The sequence below is a fragment of the Myotis nattereri genome (assembly GCF_964212035.1).
Source record: "Myotis nattereri genome assembly, chromosome: 1".
NCBI classification, from domain to species: Eukaryota; Metazoa; Chordata; class Mammalia; order Chiroptera; family Vespertilionidae; genus Myotis; species Myotis nattereri.
This window is the reverse complement of record NC_138075.1, coordinates 29,557,955-29,572,952: the sequence shown is the minus strand read 5'-3', so window position 1 is coordinate 29,572,952 and position 14,998 is coordinate 29,557,955. Positions and strand designations below refer to the sequence as shown.

The window sequence follows — 14,998 nt, the reverse complement described above, 5'->3', positions numbered from 1 at the left end:
TGCTTAACTGAGTGTTCACTTTTTCTCCTTCACCTTTAATTTCTATTACCCCAGAATGCTGTAATACATGCCTTGTATATTTTAAAATGTTGCTTAAGAGCAGAATAAAGTTATTCTCAGGACCATAGGCTATATAAATAGGTTTTGTTTCTAAAATGGGGTAAATTGGCAGATAGTCACCATTCAGTTTCACACAAATTTATTATAGGTGATCACACACAAGAGCAAAACAGTGGGTGCCATTTTATTCATTGAAACACTGCTAAATATTTCATTAAAAGGAAAGATTTAGAACCATCTTGCCACTTAAATATTTTATTTAATAATTGTGGAAGGTGAGGCATCATTCAGAAGTTTGTAATAAGGATTTTATTAAATCATTGATGCTTCTATTGGTATCATCTACACAATATATTATTTTTTAGAGAGAAAAGAACCTTGCATTCTTATTTATTATGGATAATCAATTATATAAAATTTAATATTCTATTAAAATATAATTTTTTGAATATTAAATTTTATTTATATACTTCTTTATCCTGCATTTACTCCTCTTTAGCAAAATGTAGGATGTAATAGATTCTTGAATTCTACATTAAGAATTTATCATCTTTTTCTGTCCATTGCACAAAGCTGAAATATTCTGAACCCTCAATGGGTTTTTAGTAGTTTTCATTTTGATAATATTAACATTTTCTACCTAAGCAGAGTTTGCCTAATTTAACAACTCAAAATTTACTGCAAATTCTTAGACTGATAATGTGTTGAGAATAATGACAAGACTAAAACCACATAAAGTAAAAAGCTAATTTTCCATTTAACCAAATGCATGAAACTAGTAAGAAGAATACTAAAAGTAATGCACAAGATTGAAGAACAATGTAGATAGTGTTGAAAATTGGAAAACTTAGGTTATGAAAAGACAAACTAACACTTTGTTTAAGTAATATAAATCAAGATAAATTTACAAAATTGAAGTTAGTTTTTAAAAATAGGATCTGGAAAGATTGAATATTAAAATATTTAGAAGAAGAGTTAGATATATGCTCATGAAATAATGACGAGTAGAAAGGAAAGCAAGGAGAGGAATAAAAATACCTCAAAGCCACAAATTTTGTATTTTCACTCAGTTTATGTAACATGATAGTAACTTTTTATTCAGCTACAAGTGTATACAGATAGGTAACCAAATATGTTAATTTTTAAAGGCTTTTAAAAACAATAAAAGGGAAGATGACTTATAAAGACAGATTATTGGCACAAAGTTAACTAAAAATAAAACTGATATGAAGTAGGTTGTAGATCTTTTAAAATCAGTATTTTCATTTCAGCCTTACTCCTAAATTACCTCTTATATTTTTTGAATTGTATTTGGGCTCTTTTTCACTTTTATATTCATCAAATTAATGCTATAACTCGGGAGTCAGCAAACTATAGCCTTTGGGCCAAATCCTATTTCTCTTTTGTGAGCCCACAAACTAGGGATGATTTTTGCATTTTTAAATAATGGAGGGAAATCAAAAGAATATCATTTTATGATATGTGAAAATTATATGAAATTCAAATTTCAGTGTCCAAAAATAAAGTTTTATTGAAACACAACCACACTCATTTATTTGTATATCATCTATGCTTGTTTTTGCACTACAACAACAGAGCTTAACAGTTGAGGCAAGAACCATAGGAATTGTAAAACCAAAAATATTTACTATCTGAATGTTTATAGAAAACATTTGCCAAGAACTGCTATAACTGGTTAGTGTATCAAGATGACATTGAAAAGAAAGATGACACTGACAAAGAAATGATTATAGTAGAGGCTGTGTGAAATTATCTTCATTTTAAAGGTTGAGAAAAGGAGAGCTGCTCATTTTTCTAGGGATGGTTTCAGATTATTATTGAATTTTTAGTCTTCCTTTTTTCCCTGCTAGCTACTCTCTTTTTATATGCCACATATTCCCTCTCTCTCTCTCTCTCTCTCACACACACACACACACACACACACACACACACACACACAACACACACACATAGAGAGTAAAACTTACTATGGAATTAACATTAAACCCTTCAAATATAGACATATCATATGAAAAAAGTATAGTTTATACATTCCTCCTCTTTGGGGGACCACTTAATATATAAAGATAAATTCCATTCTTGCTCTCTTAAACTTTTTTTAAAATGTTTTTTTAAAGTATTTTTGCCGTATACATTGCATTTCTTTTGTTTATCACTTCATTGCCTTTTAATAATTTTCCCCTTGAAAATCATGATCAACTTTTAATTTCTACTGAATTTCCAATTGGACCTCACCTAAAATCATACCTTATATAAAAAGTACCATCCACATGGGAAAGACTCTGACAGTAACAAGTAAACATCATATCTTATTATACAGCACTTAAAAGTCTAAAAGGTATCTGCATTGAATCAGCCAACTCTTTCTGAGGTGAGGAGAAACAGCTAGAACACTACTCCTTAGGTAAATAAACATTCAGTAGCTTTTTTTTCTGTGTATTATAAATATTTTTTAAAATTTTTTTTTTTATTGATTAAGGTATTACATATGTGTCCTTATCCTCCCATTGCCAGTAGCTTTTAAATGAATAAACATCAGTTTGTATACTCTACTTTCTTTAGGCAGATTTCTATGTTTTTTGGGTTTTGTATGTAGAATGTTATGTAAGCCTTTAAGTCTTCCCTTTTTTGACATTTTTGGCATTTATTCATTGATAATATGCATTTACTTTATAATAATTATGTAACATTCTGAGTACTTTGATAGATGATGTCTTATAAATATGTCTGCACTACAATAAAGATAAAGATAGTGGTAAATCAATTTTAGGGCTATTTCTTTTGGAAAACTGGCTAATTTTGCTACCTTTTACTTTGTTAGAATTTGCTTAACATGTATGTAAAGTTAATACATTTCTGAAGTTTCAGTTCTACTGAAAAATAGCTAAAATTTATCTTGTGCTTCGAACTAAAAATTTCTCATCTGATACTTATCAAATCACCTACAATAGCCTACAACATCATTTGGAGTGGAAATAACATATCTGTGAAGTGTTTAATACTTACTACAGAATTGCCCTTCTCAGAAATTTTATAGAAAAATAAGGTACTAATAAAAGATCTCCTTGACAAGTAAATTTCCCTAGTAATAGAAAATGGAGAATTGAGATGTGGGAGGGAGACAAGACTCAAACTGATTTCAGAGGTAATGTTTTTTAGTTTTATGGGTATAGTTATAGAAACAGAATAAACATGCAGGGCAAGGCTTTATTAGAACTGGCATCTTGCTAAAGAAAATCAGATGTGTCTGTGATTGATTATAAAGGTATAATTTCTTTTGTATTGAATTTATTGGGATGGCATTGCTTAATAAAATTATGTAGGTTTCAGGTGTACAGTTCTATAATACATCATTTATATATTGTATTATATTATATGTTTACCACCCAGGATATAATTTCTTAATATGTATAGAATTGGCCATATTTTAAAAACTACCTCAAAGTAACTCATTAAGTGGCAGTCATACATTCTATCACAGGTCTTTTTAATGGTAAGTGTAAAACCTTCTGATTATTATTTCACATGGTTCAAGTTTTTTTAAGGTTAGAAGAAAAGAGTTTGTATATTCATTCACTCAATAAATACATTGAGGACCTTCTACATCTAGCTGAGCTGGAATACAGTTAAAAAACAAATCAAATAATAAGGGCATTTGATTCCTCCATTTTGACATTTCCTATATCTTCATTTTCGCATCCTAACTTTGTATTTTGGAACTTCGTGAAGAATTTTGTAACTAGAGAATGTAGACTTAAGAATTTGCCTTACATGACATTGAGAAAACCTAATGAAAGAAGAAGCCACAGAATTGAACATGGCAATGTGACAACCTAGAAAGGAAAAACAGGCCAGAAAATGATCAGTTTGGAGTCATGAAGATTATAAACATGTTTTAAAGTATAAAATAGTTGTTTTTAAAAGATAGGTCTGTAGAAGAGTTTGTGTTTAAGATTTCATATCTTTTTTGGTATTGGTATGGGTAGATATAAATAGAGATAGAGCTATAGGTATAGATACGTAGAGAAAAATATTCAGTAATACTGAGAATGGAATAGTAGGAACAGGAAATCAGAATTAGAATACTGAGCTGGCTTCGTGCCCTCTTTACAGAATAATGTCACATGTAGTTTGCTAGTGTTAAGCCAATGAAGATTGGTGTGATACCATAGGACAAAGTCCTTTTCTGTTAACCTTAAATTAGCCTCTTTTCAACAAGATTATACCAGATTCTGATTAAAGGGAGTCATCTTCGTCATGGATTTTTTTTATAAGCTGGTATTTTTTTTTTATCACGAGGTTCTTCTCAACTAGCTTGAACCTTGAGATTTCAAACTCAAGTGTCTTCTTATAAGGCTGTTTTACTGTCTGGCTGATGTATTGGTGATGGAGCCATCTAAACTTCTGAGACCCTTACTATGCTATCGTTTCCTCTTTAACAGTGTTTTCTTTTCCCCACTGCAAAACCAGGCTCGGCTTCCCTCGTGCTCATCTACCTATAGTGTTTCTGAGGTATACTTTGCACGTGTTTTATTACATGGTCAACAACATGCTCGCCCTCACCATTTTTCTTATTTTATTTTCCTTTTGCCTTAATTTCTTTTGCCTTGCACTTTGCATTTGGCTGAAAGGGGAGAAGTTAGCCTTTTGGGGAAAATTTGTATATTTTTAGACTGCACTATTTCTGAGTAACTTTTTTTCTGGCAATCACTGTATCATATTGAAATGCTTAAAACCCAAATAGCCCATTTTATTATTATCACCACCTTAATTACATAAAGATTCCTTTGAACAAATAATTTGTTATTAAACTCAAATTGGCTAAAGACAAAGATTCCAGTTTGCAAATCGGTAAAGGTCTGTCTCTGTTAGCTGAATATGTATATTACATTAGTGATGACTCTGACCCATTATCCATAGAAACAGGAAAGCATCCAAAACTGATTATTAAATGAAAAGTTAATATGATTTCTCTGTTTTTAAAAGAAAGGATTCAGTCCCTTTTAAGATACTAATTAGGTTACTCAGGATACTTGTATTTTTATAAGGTTTTTATGAGCTAGAAGAGCTTATCCTCGTGAGATTCATGTGTTGTTTTTTTTAACAAAATATTTTACATGAAATTTGACCTTTATGTTCTTTGCCCTTTTTAGGGGTTTAATTTCTTATTCTTACTATGTTAAACCATAGCATAAATGGATTTTCTGTTTTTATAAGCCATATTTATTAAAATATTATTAATAGAGTTTGAATATTCTTTCCAAAGCAAGGTCACTGTTAAGTAGCTAAAAGGAAAGAATATATGTACCTCAAAATATGACTAGTAATTAAAAGGACTTTAATAGCCTATGAATTTTAAGGTCTTAGTTTGTTACTTTAGAAACATAACATTTCTACACTTTGCTCAGGCCACATTAGCTATAGCTGCCGTGTGCAGGCCAGTATTGTCAGCTTAATTCTGACCACAAAAATATTATAATGTTATGCAAAACAAAACAACAACAAACAGAAAGATCACAGTATCTAAAGTACCAGGTAGTAAGTATATGCAGACCACAGGCAGAATACCATCTTTTGACTTCAAAACTTAAGAAAAAGCCTTGAAGGAATAGCATAGTTAAACCCATAGCCTCACAAAGTTTAAATTTGGTAGAATTACAACCAGCTTCTCTAATTTTCTTTCTTTTGCAAGTTACAACTGCTACCAATATTTTTCTCTTAAAACTGATTTTTTGGATAATTAATTTCTTCTTGAAATATGTATTTGTAGTGAGAAGCAAAGTAATGAAAGACAAATGAATTGTGATATCAGCAAAGACTTTTAAAAGAGAAGACTTATGTCATCTCATCACATTTTTCATAGGTCTTTTCTTAAGTTCCCAGGATTATAATTCCCAGTGTTAAAAAGGTGTATATATAACCCATTTCTTTCTGCCACTTCATCCAGGCAATTCTCCATTTCCCATGAGAGTGTATAAGAAGTCTACCATTGGCATCATCTCCAATCACAGCCTACAGCATCCATCAGGGTATTACTTTCTCTGTGACAGCATGTGTGCAGGAGGGCTCTCAGGTTGGAATGTGGAACTGGATTCAGGGGGATGGGATTGTGTATGCTATGGCATTTGCTCCATAGCACTCAGCTCTTAAATGAACTCTGGCTTTATCAGGGTTTGTTTCTTTCATTGTGACACATGAGCTTTATTTATTTGTCATGAAGTATGTTTCTCTTTTTGTCACTTGTGGTAGGTTTCTATATTTCACTCAATGCCACATGTCTGTGGACTCTATAGGTGGTAACTTATGATGCTATAAAGACTAATACCATGAAGAACTCCTTAGGCATTCTAATATGATAATCATCTGAACAGAAATAAACTTTTATAATTGTTTTCTATTTCATCTTAAATTGGTAAATGACTATTTCACAAATGTTAGAATGTAAGCCTTAATTATTAGAATTTCAGGGAATGTCCTCATGTTTTTTGATATGAAAGCCTCTTGATGAGACTGTTGCTTAAGTACATTATGTATTTTATAGCATCATTATGGAGGTAGCCAAACCTTTATGGCTCAGTCTCTTCTTTTCCTCACATTTACATCATGTTCACTAACCTCCACTACGGTAGAAATAACTTCTCGAAACCCTAATGCTTTACCAATTGCATGTCACTATCTTCTGTGGCATTCATAAGACTAAAAAAATAATAAGCCTTGTTCAGAAATGAATCCATCCTGCCCTAACCAGTTGGCTCAGTGGATAGAACGTCAGCCTGCGGACTCAAGGGTCCCAGGTTTGATTCCGGTCAAGGGCATGTACCTTGGATGCAGGCACATCCCCTGTGTGGTGTGTGCAAGAGGCCAGCTGATCGACGTTTCTCTCTCATCGATGTTTCTAACTCTCTATCCCTCTCCCTTCCTCACTGTAAAATATCCAATAAAATATATTTTTTAAAAAAAAGAAAGAAAGAAATCCATCCATGAGTTGTACAAGAACAAGATAATTTCTAACCTTACCTGGATAATACTGCTCAGCAAATGTTACTCCATGTATTAGTGATTGATGGCTCTTTGTAAAAAATACAGTTCTCTTACTATGTGAAAAGTCTGTGTTTGACATCTCACTTATTTTATCTTAATTAATCTTCACTACAGCTCTGTTTGGAAAAGATATTATTGTCATCCTCATTTCACAGATGAGTAGGATATGGCTCAAAAGGTTAGATATCTTGCCCAAATTTATAAAAGCTGTCAAGTGAGTGGTAGAGAATTTTTTCTTAAATACCATGGTTTCTACTGTTCAGGGGTTATTGAAAGTCATCAGCTCTCTGAATGGCATGCAGTAGTCTTATATTCTCACAGTATCTATTTCCCTAGTTTACGTTGATTACATAGTTTTGGATATTATTATAGAAGAGGATGTGGTTGTATAAGATAGAAAACTTTAAGGAAATGTTAGAAAGACATCCCTTTGTATAATTTATTATTCTTATTTTTGTACTTAGTTATTCAGAATATATTTATTGAGCTCCTACTATGCCTTACTCAAATGTAATTGTAATCTGCTAACTATTTTTTTATCTATGGAATTGGCTTCACATTTAGAATGCATAAAAATATCATGAATATAATTAGAGATTAGTGTCTCATGTTGTACACTATTATTCATCACTGCAAGCCACATGAAAAAAAGGGAAAAACTCACCTTCCAAATCTCTAACCCTCAACTTTGTTTCAGCAGTGTTCATTTTTTAAAATACTTAGAAAAATTGCTTCAGAATTTTCTTAGCCTAAACAAAAGCCAGACTTAGTACTATCTTCTGATAGAAATAGTGCTATTTTCTGACATATAGAGGTGGGCAAAAGTAGGTTTATAGTTGTGGGTATACAAAACAATTTATTCTTGTATTATTATTTATTAATTATTGATTACTTATTCGTATTACAACTGTAAACCTACCTTTCCCGCTCCTGTATTTGCAAAGCGGGAATATATATTACATATAAATCTTAAATGATTTGTAACAATGTCTACACCAAGATAGTTAATAAACATCTTTTAAACCTATCTTTAATGTGTTAGATTTCCCAGTAGCAAGATTGATTTAGATAATTTAAAATTTTGAAGCTAAATTGATTTTTCCTGTTGAGCAGAAAAAGACTAAAACTTAATTATATCTTTATTTAGTGCTTAAGAACTTAGCTACCTAAAGAAAAAGTGGCATTTTTAAGTTGTAACATGCAAAACAGTTGCCCTTTGAACTCTTTTTTTTTAAATACATTTTTGTTGATTTCAGAGAGGAAGGGAGAGGGAAAGAGAGATAGAAACATCAATGATGGAAGAGAATCATTGATTGGCTGCCTCCTGCAGGCCCCCTACAGGGGATCAAACCTGCAACCTGGGCATATGCCTTGACTGGAATTGAACCTAGGACCATTCAGCCCACAGGCTGATGCTCTATCCACTGAGCCAAACCAGCTAGGCTGCCCTTTGAACTCTTAACACACTTTTAGAACACCAAATCTGATCTAAACAAACCTCAACTGATTTACAATTTGGAGCTTCTGTAAATGGAAGTTTTATTTAAATTGGAGATAGTAGATCTATATAATCAAGGAAGGGAGGGAGGAAGAGAGGAAAGAAAGGAAGAAAACTGGACTCTAAAGACTATAGCATTTCCTGTTTAAAAAAGAGGACCACAAACTGTTCAAAGTAAAAGAAACTTTAATATAATAAATATTCATAAATGAATATTCTACACTGCCGGATAATCACCTAAGATTTCCTATTATATAAATTATCACTTAGAAAATCTTTAATAATTGATTTACTGTTTATTGCAATCTATTTTCTGTAATGCTCCACTCTTTCCTTTCACTTTAATGTGTACTGTTTTCATTCTGTTTGTATATAATAGCTGGAAATTTGGAGACAGTTTAAAGAAATCTCTTAGAAGTAGTATATTTTTATATAACACTGCAACTGCTGTTAACAAAGTTTCTTGACTCCTTCCTCACTTTTGAATTTTTAAAAATGAATTGAAGTATATAGATTCTTTGGATCAAAATAAGAAAATTAAGTACATAACTAAAATCCAAATGGAAATAGAAATGAAAAAAGTCTATCAAATACTAAATGGAAATCCAGCTTTATACAAATGCAAGTTAGTTTATCATCATGACATTATCATTTTACAAATGAAATATATTAATTCTAAATATAGTTAGAGCCCAAATAAATGTTGGCCATTATGGTATGCATGAAAATGACATACCTTGTTTGCATTCATACTTAGAGTTCCAGCTGCTCTTTGAATGTCTTTTTATGATGTCAATTCACTATGTCCAACTCTACTGTCTAATTCACTTGTTTTTATCATGTTCTTAAAGTTTCCCAACATAGAAATCTTCGTTGTTTTGACTCTTCTTTATTTTTCATCTTTGACAGTGTATGATTAAATTTTGTCATTTTTGTTATTTCTTTCCTTAAATTATTTTCTTTTAATTCTTCTAATATGTACAATAAACTTTGTAGTCTGATCTACTTTCAAACCCTGGTTATAGTAAGATAAGTCATGAACTTGGTATGTCTTATAGGAAGAACTCAAAAAATATTTGGGAAATGGTGAGTGCCTTAAACAAATAAATCAGTGAACTTTTCTAAAGTTTATAAGGTTTCCACATCTGGGTTTCTCTTTTTTTTCCCCCCTCTAACTTGGATATTTAAAGCCCTAATAACCTCAGATTTGGGTTACTAGAGTAGCCAAATAGCTGATTCTCTTTTTATAATCCTTGTTTTCTCTTATGTTAGACTAATCTTCCCAAGGTCACTTTAATTCCTTTCAGCTCTCCAATCAAAAAAGCTATAATAACCTACCTCTGAGTTATTATCAAGAGTAAATGCCTCTCTATCAAAGTCCTTCATACTTTAACTAGCCACTGTTTATCTAACATTATTTTCTAAAAGTGACCAACTCCTCCAACTTTGCTCAGGACTTTCCAGAATTTGGCACTGAAAGTACCACATCCTAAAACTGAAAGTCCTATATACCAGGAACCCCCTCAATCCCAGGCAACAAGGATAATTGACCACTTACTCCTTATCATGTACCTACAGTTCCAGTCAAGGTGAAACTTCTTGTCATATTGTTTCTTCCTTTTTATTGGCCATTATTAGAGGCCCGGTGCACAAAATTCATGCATGAGTAGGGTCCCTAGGCCTGGCCGGTGATCAGGGCCGATCTGTGGGGCAACTGGCGGGATGTTCTGGGCCACCGCTTGCACCCGCCTTGGCCTGGCACTGCCCGCTCACCGGCCCAGCCCCCCACCACTGCCAGTTGGGACCTGTGGACTGGGGGTAGCTCCTGCATTGAGCGTCTGCCCCCTGGTGGTCAGTGCATGTCATAATCACGGGTCATTCCACCAGTCATTCTGCAGTTTGGTCAATTTGCATATTAGGGTTTTATATAGATAGATTTGTTCTATTCTTTCTTCCTCCATAACTCTAGCACATCTTCCTCCAGAAAACCTTCTCTACCAATTCCCATTCTTCTCAAAGGAATTTGAATTGTACTTAAAGACAATATTTTCCTATATTGCTTTTCCTCCTGCCTTTTTTACTGTTTTTTTATTGTTGCATACATGTTGGTGATCAACTTGATTCACTCTCAGATTCTCTGTTTCGTTTCTCACTATATATTTGCCGTTTCCAACATAATAGCCTGTAGCCACATGTAGCCTTTAAATTTAAATTCACTAAAATAAAATAATATTTAAAATTTAGTTTCTCAGTTGTAGCAGTCACTTTTCAAATTCTTAATAGTCACATGTGACTAGTGGCTACCATATTACAAAGTATAGATATAGAATATTTTCATCATCACAAGAAGTTCTATTGGAACACAATATTCTCTTCTGGGTTGATGTAATCAGCCATTATTATTAGGATCATCACTGTCCATCATCATCATTCTATGTGTATACCACTTGCTTTGGTCAGGGATCATTCTAGGAACTTGGTTGGATAGAGACACTGACTTAGCTTCTTTTGGGTTTTATACTACCTTCCCCCACACACAGCACACACAGTAAGCATTTAATAAACACATATTAACCAGGTCATGAGTTCAAACACAGTCTCAAATATCTCATTCTGTATGTGTCAAATATGAGTAAGATTTACATGCATTTTTTAAATTCCTGAAGCATAAAATAATGTAGGTCAGCGATTTTTAATTAGTGTGCTACAAGAGGTACACTGGTGTACCACAAGAATTTTTAAAACATGCAATACCTAACTATTTAGTCAAGGACACTGACCTCTTTTCCCTTAGATTGTCAATTTAAAAAAAGATAACAGCCAACATGATAATAGCCATCGGTGTGAATGAATCAAAATTACGCCTACTTTTTTGTCAGATCAGCAAATAAATATGTATTTTTGTGTGTGTGCCGGAGAATTATAATAATTAGTTTATATGTGCCATAAGATGAAAAAGGTTGAGCATCACTATTCTAGGTCAGTGCTTCTAAAACATTTTAATTCTCCATTGCCTGACTGGCTTTCCTACAGCATATTCTGATATTCTACTTTTTAAAGTAACAAAGGTAGCTGGCCCAGTCTTTTTTGAGTGTGGGCATCATCATTATGAAATAGTTGTTCCAATCTCTACAACTCTAATTCCTTATTGACCTTGGATGTAATAGGCGAGAAGGGAATCTCGAACTACTGAATTGTCTTTCTCCCCCTATTGTTGAAACCTGAAGTTTACCTAGAGCAATGCAGCTTTCTTCTCTGTCCTCAATCAGTCTCCTTGACATCCTGTTTGAAAAACACTAGGGACTAAAAGTCCATGAAAAATCATGCTTTTATAAATTCAGATGGGAATCAGAATTGGTACACAAGCAAAAAAATAAAGAAAGCTGTTAAACCAATAGTAAGTATTTCTTAGCTTTCAACAAACTTGAAGTCAGAATCTAGTGTTATTGATTAATAAATAAATCATATATAGGCCTTTCATTGAAGCTGTTTTAGGAGACATATGTACAACTATTTGTATACTTTAAACAATAAAGTAAAATTAAAAAATTAAAAATATGTTTTATTGACTTTTAGAGAGAGAGGAAGGGAGAGGAAAAGAGAGAGATAGAAGAATCGATAAGAGAAACATCATGGATTGGCTGCCTCCTGCATGCCCCGACTGAGGATTGAGCTTGCAACCCTGGCATGTGCCCTGACCAGGAATTGAACCAGCAACCTTTTGGTTCACAAGTCTACGTTCAACCACTGAGCAACACCAGCCAGCCAAAGCTTCGTTATTTATTACCAAGACACAAAGGGAGTATTGGTAGGCAATTTAAGTCTAAAGAAGGATCAACATATAAATTCCCAGGGGCTTTATTTTTTGATTGCTCTCTATTCAATATTAAGGACAATTTACATCAAAGTGATTTTTACTCCTTACTGGGCTGATGCCCATAATTCTTTTCTTTCATGTGCCCTTATACACCACAGCCTGCATTTTGTCTCCATTTGTCTTCTTCTTTCTTAATTAACCCAATTGTCTCTTCTATATGTGAGGTAGTATATTATACTTGCACAGCTGCCTGCAAATTACAGAGCAGGAATACTCAGCAGCTCGTGGTCACACCCTGCTGTGGTTCATACCCATAGATTTACAGACAGTTTTAGTTTATCAACAAACCTGGTCTAAATTTTAAAGATTCAGAAAGTATCTTCTTGACTATCAGCAATGTAAATTTTCTTTTCCTTGTTCATACAAACATGCATTTCAGTGCAATGAAATGTGTAGCCTGAACTTTGGCAAATAGAATTGTCAGTTTTCTCTGGTCAACATTTTTCCCCCGTTCAAAATCACTTCCTTTTTCAACTGGGATTTCTCATCTAAACCACAGAACAAGTTATTTGTGTGGCTGTTTTCTCAAACTCCTACGAAGATGGTACCAGTCTATATTCATAAAGGAGAAGCTAATTTATTACATACAGTGCATGTATAGTGCATCAGGCTTAATTCTCTTCCAGAGTTGAGAAACATATTAATTCTTTCTCTACTCTTTAAGTAATTCAGTATTTCTTGAAACCAGTTGTCATTTAAAGCCATACTTAAAAAATTTCTTCTTTGGGAATTCTTCTTATTGCCATTTTTTGAGGATACTAAAATACCTAAATAGCTTCATGCTTACCATGTCTATTTTAAGACTTGAGAATATGAGTCATGTATTTATTTGATTTTTTTAAAATTATTTTTCTGAAAGAATCAAGATTAACCAGCTTCTCACCATATTCCAAAGATGTTCATGTTTTGGCAGTTATTAATATTTATTGGTTTTCTCACAGTCTTGAAGTAAATTTACTGAAGATGAATTTAGCATAATGCTTAAAAAATTTTGTGTTTGGGCTAGATTTGAATCCCAGCACTGGATTTGAAACCCAACCCTGCCTCTTACTAGCTTTGCAATCTTAGGAAAGTTAACTTGTCTGCACTTCATTTTTCTATAAAATGGGAATAATACTTCCTGTTAAGTGTACTTTATGTATTTAATCACTTAATACTGGTTGATACAGTGCCTGATGTGTGTAAGTACTCAATATATACTAGAGGTACAAAGGTAAAGTTATGTTTAGTTTGAACTACCTGTTAGACATAGTAGCTGCTACATTTGTCATGCAGTAAAGTATGTTTTACATATGGTTAGCCAAACTCTGACTGAAAAATCAAGTATTATTAACTTCACTATCAACTTTACCTAACTTAACATGAACACTTATACACATTCCTGCTTGCTTCTTTTTCCTAGTCATGGTCAAGTATGTTGAATATGCTATATATGAACATCTATTTCTTTTCATTTAGCCAGTTGACTATCTTTCCCAGATTATCTTGTCTTTTTTCTCCAAAATCACTTTCCTTTTTAGTGTTCGCATTATTTAGCACACCTATACACCACTTCACTAAAGATTATAGCTAATAAGAATAGTACTTTTTATTGTAATTGTTATTTTAGGGCAGGAAAACATTTTCCTTGACACTGTTATGGTCCCTGGTTGGGTCTGAAAATTAACCTAATAAAGGTTAACAGGAGAGAACCATACAGCATCATTTCTATAAATTTTACATGACATAGCCTTCATAGCAACATGAAGACCAAAGAAATAGTTAAGCCTGTGTGCTTTTATGATAGTTTTGATAATAAGTGGATATTTGTTGGGGGAAAAAGGATAGGGCAAAGAATATGAGCTAAGGGTAGTAAATGGGGGAAACTTAGCAAGGCCTGTTTGTTCTAATTCTTCTCAGTGCCCCCTCATCTTAGAGATAAGGATGCGCCTTTCCTTATGCTATAGGGAGGGCACCTCTCACTTAAAGGTCTTCTGACCTGCTTTAGGGGAGAAGGGCAAGGGAGAGACAAAGACCTTCTTGCTTCTGCCGTTTTCTTAAACTTCTCCATTTTAAAAAATTGAGTATGCCAAAGTGCCATATTTGGTGGTAGTATGTCCTGAATGCCATCATTATATTCATTATATTGTCCTTGAATTCCATTATATGTCACTAGAGGCCTGGTGCATGCACCAGTGGGTCCCTTGGCCTAGTCTGCACCCTTTTGCAATCTGAGACCCCTTGGGGGATGTTGGAGAGCCAGTTTTGGCCCGATCCCCGCAGGCCAGGCCGAGGTACCCCACCAGTGCACAAATTCATGCACCGGACCTCTAGTATGCATATAAGCTCTTTGGTTAATCTCTTCCCGCCCTCCCTCCTCCCCGCTTCCCTCTGAGATTCTCAGTCTATTCCATCATTTCCATGCCTGTGGTTTCCGCTCCTGCGTTAAGCATCTGCCCCCTGGTGGTCAGTTGGCATCATAGCGGCCGGTCGGCCAGTCGAACCTGTCTCTTAGGCTTTTA

The 14,998-nt window shown here is 33.6% G+C and overlaps 1 protein-coding gene across 9 annotated transcripts in view; it reads left to right on the top strand.

The window, feature by feature from the left end:
- The window catches only part of GPHN (gephyrin), a 435,000-nt gene that overhangs the window by 303,965 nt on the left and 116,037 nt on the right, over positions 1-14,998 (top strand). Inside the window, exon 10 of one of the 9 annotated variants that reach the window (XM_081088060.1) lies at positions 4,552-4,593. The exons of the other annotated variants lie outside the window; for them this stretch is intronic. Within the exon in view, the coding sequence (XP_080944186.1) occupies positions 4,552-4,593 (42 nt within the window). The remainder of the gene's footprint in view (positions 1-4,551; positions 4,594-14,998) is intronic. 9 annotated transcript variants of the gene reach the window in all.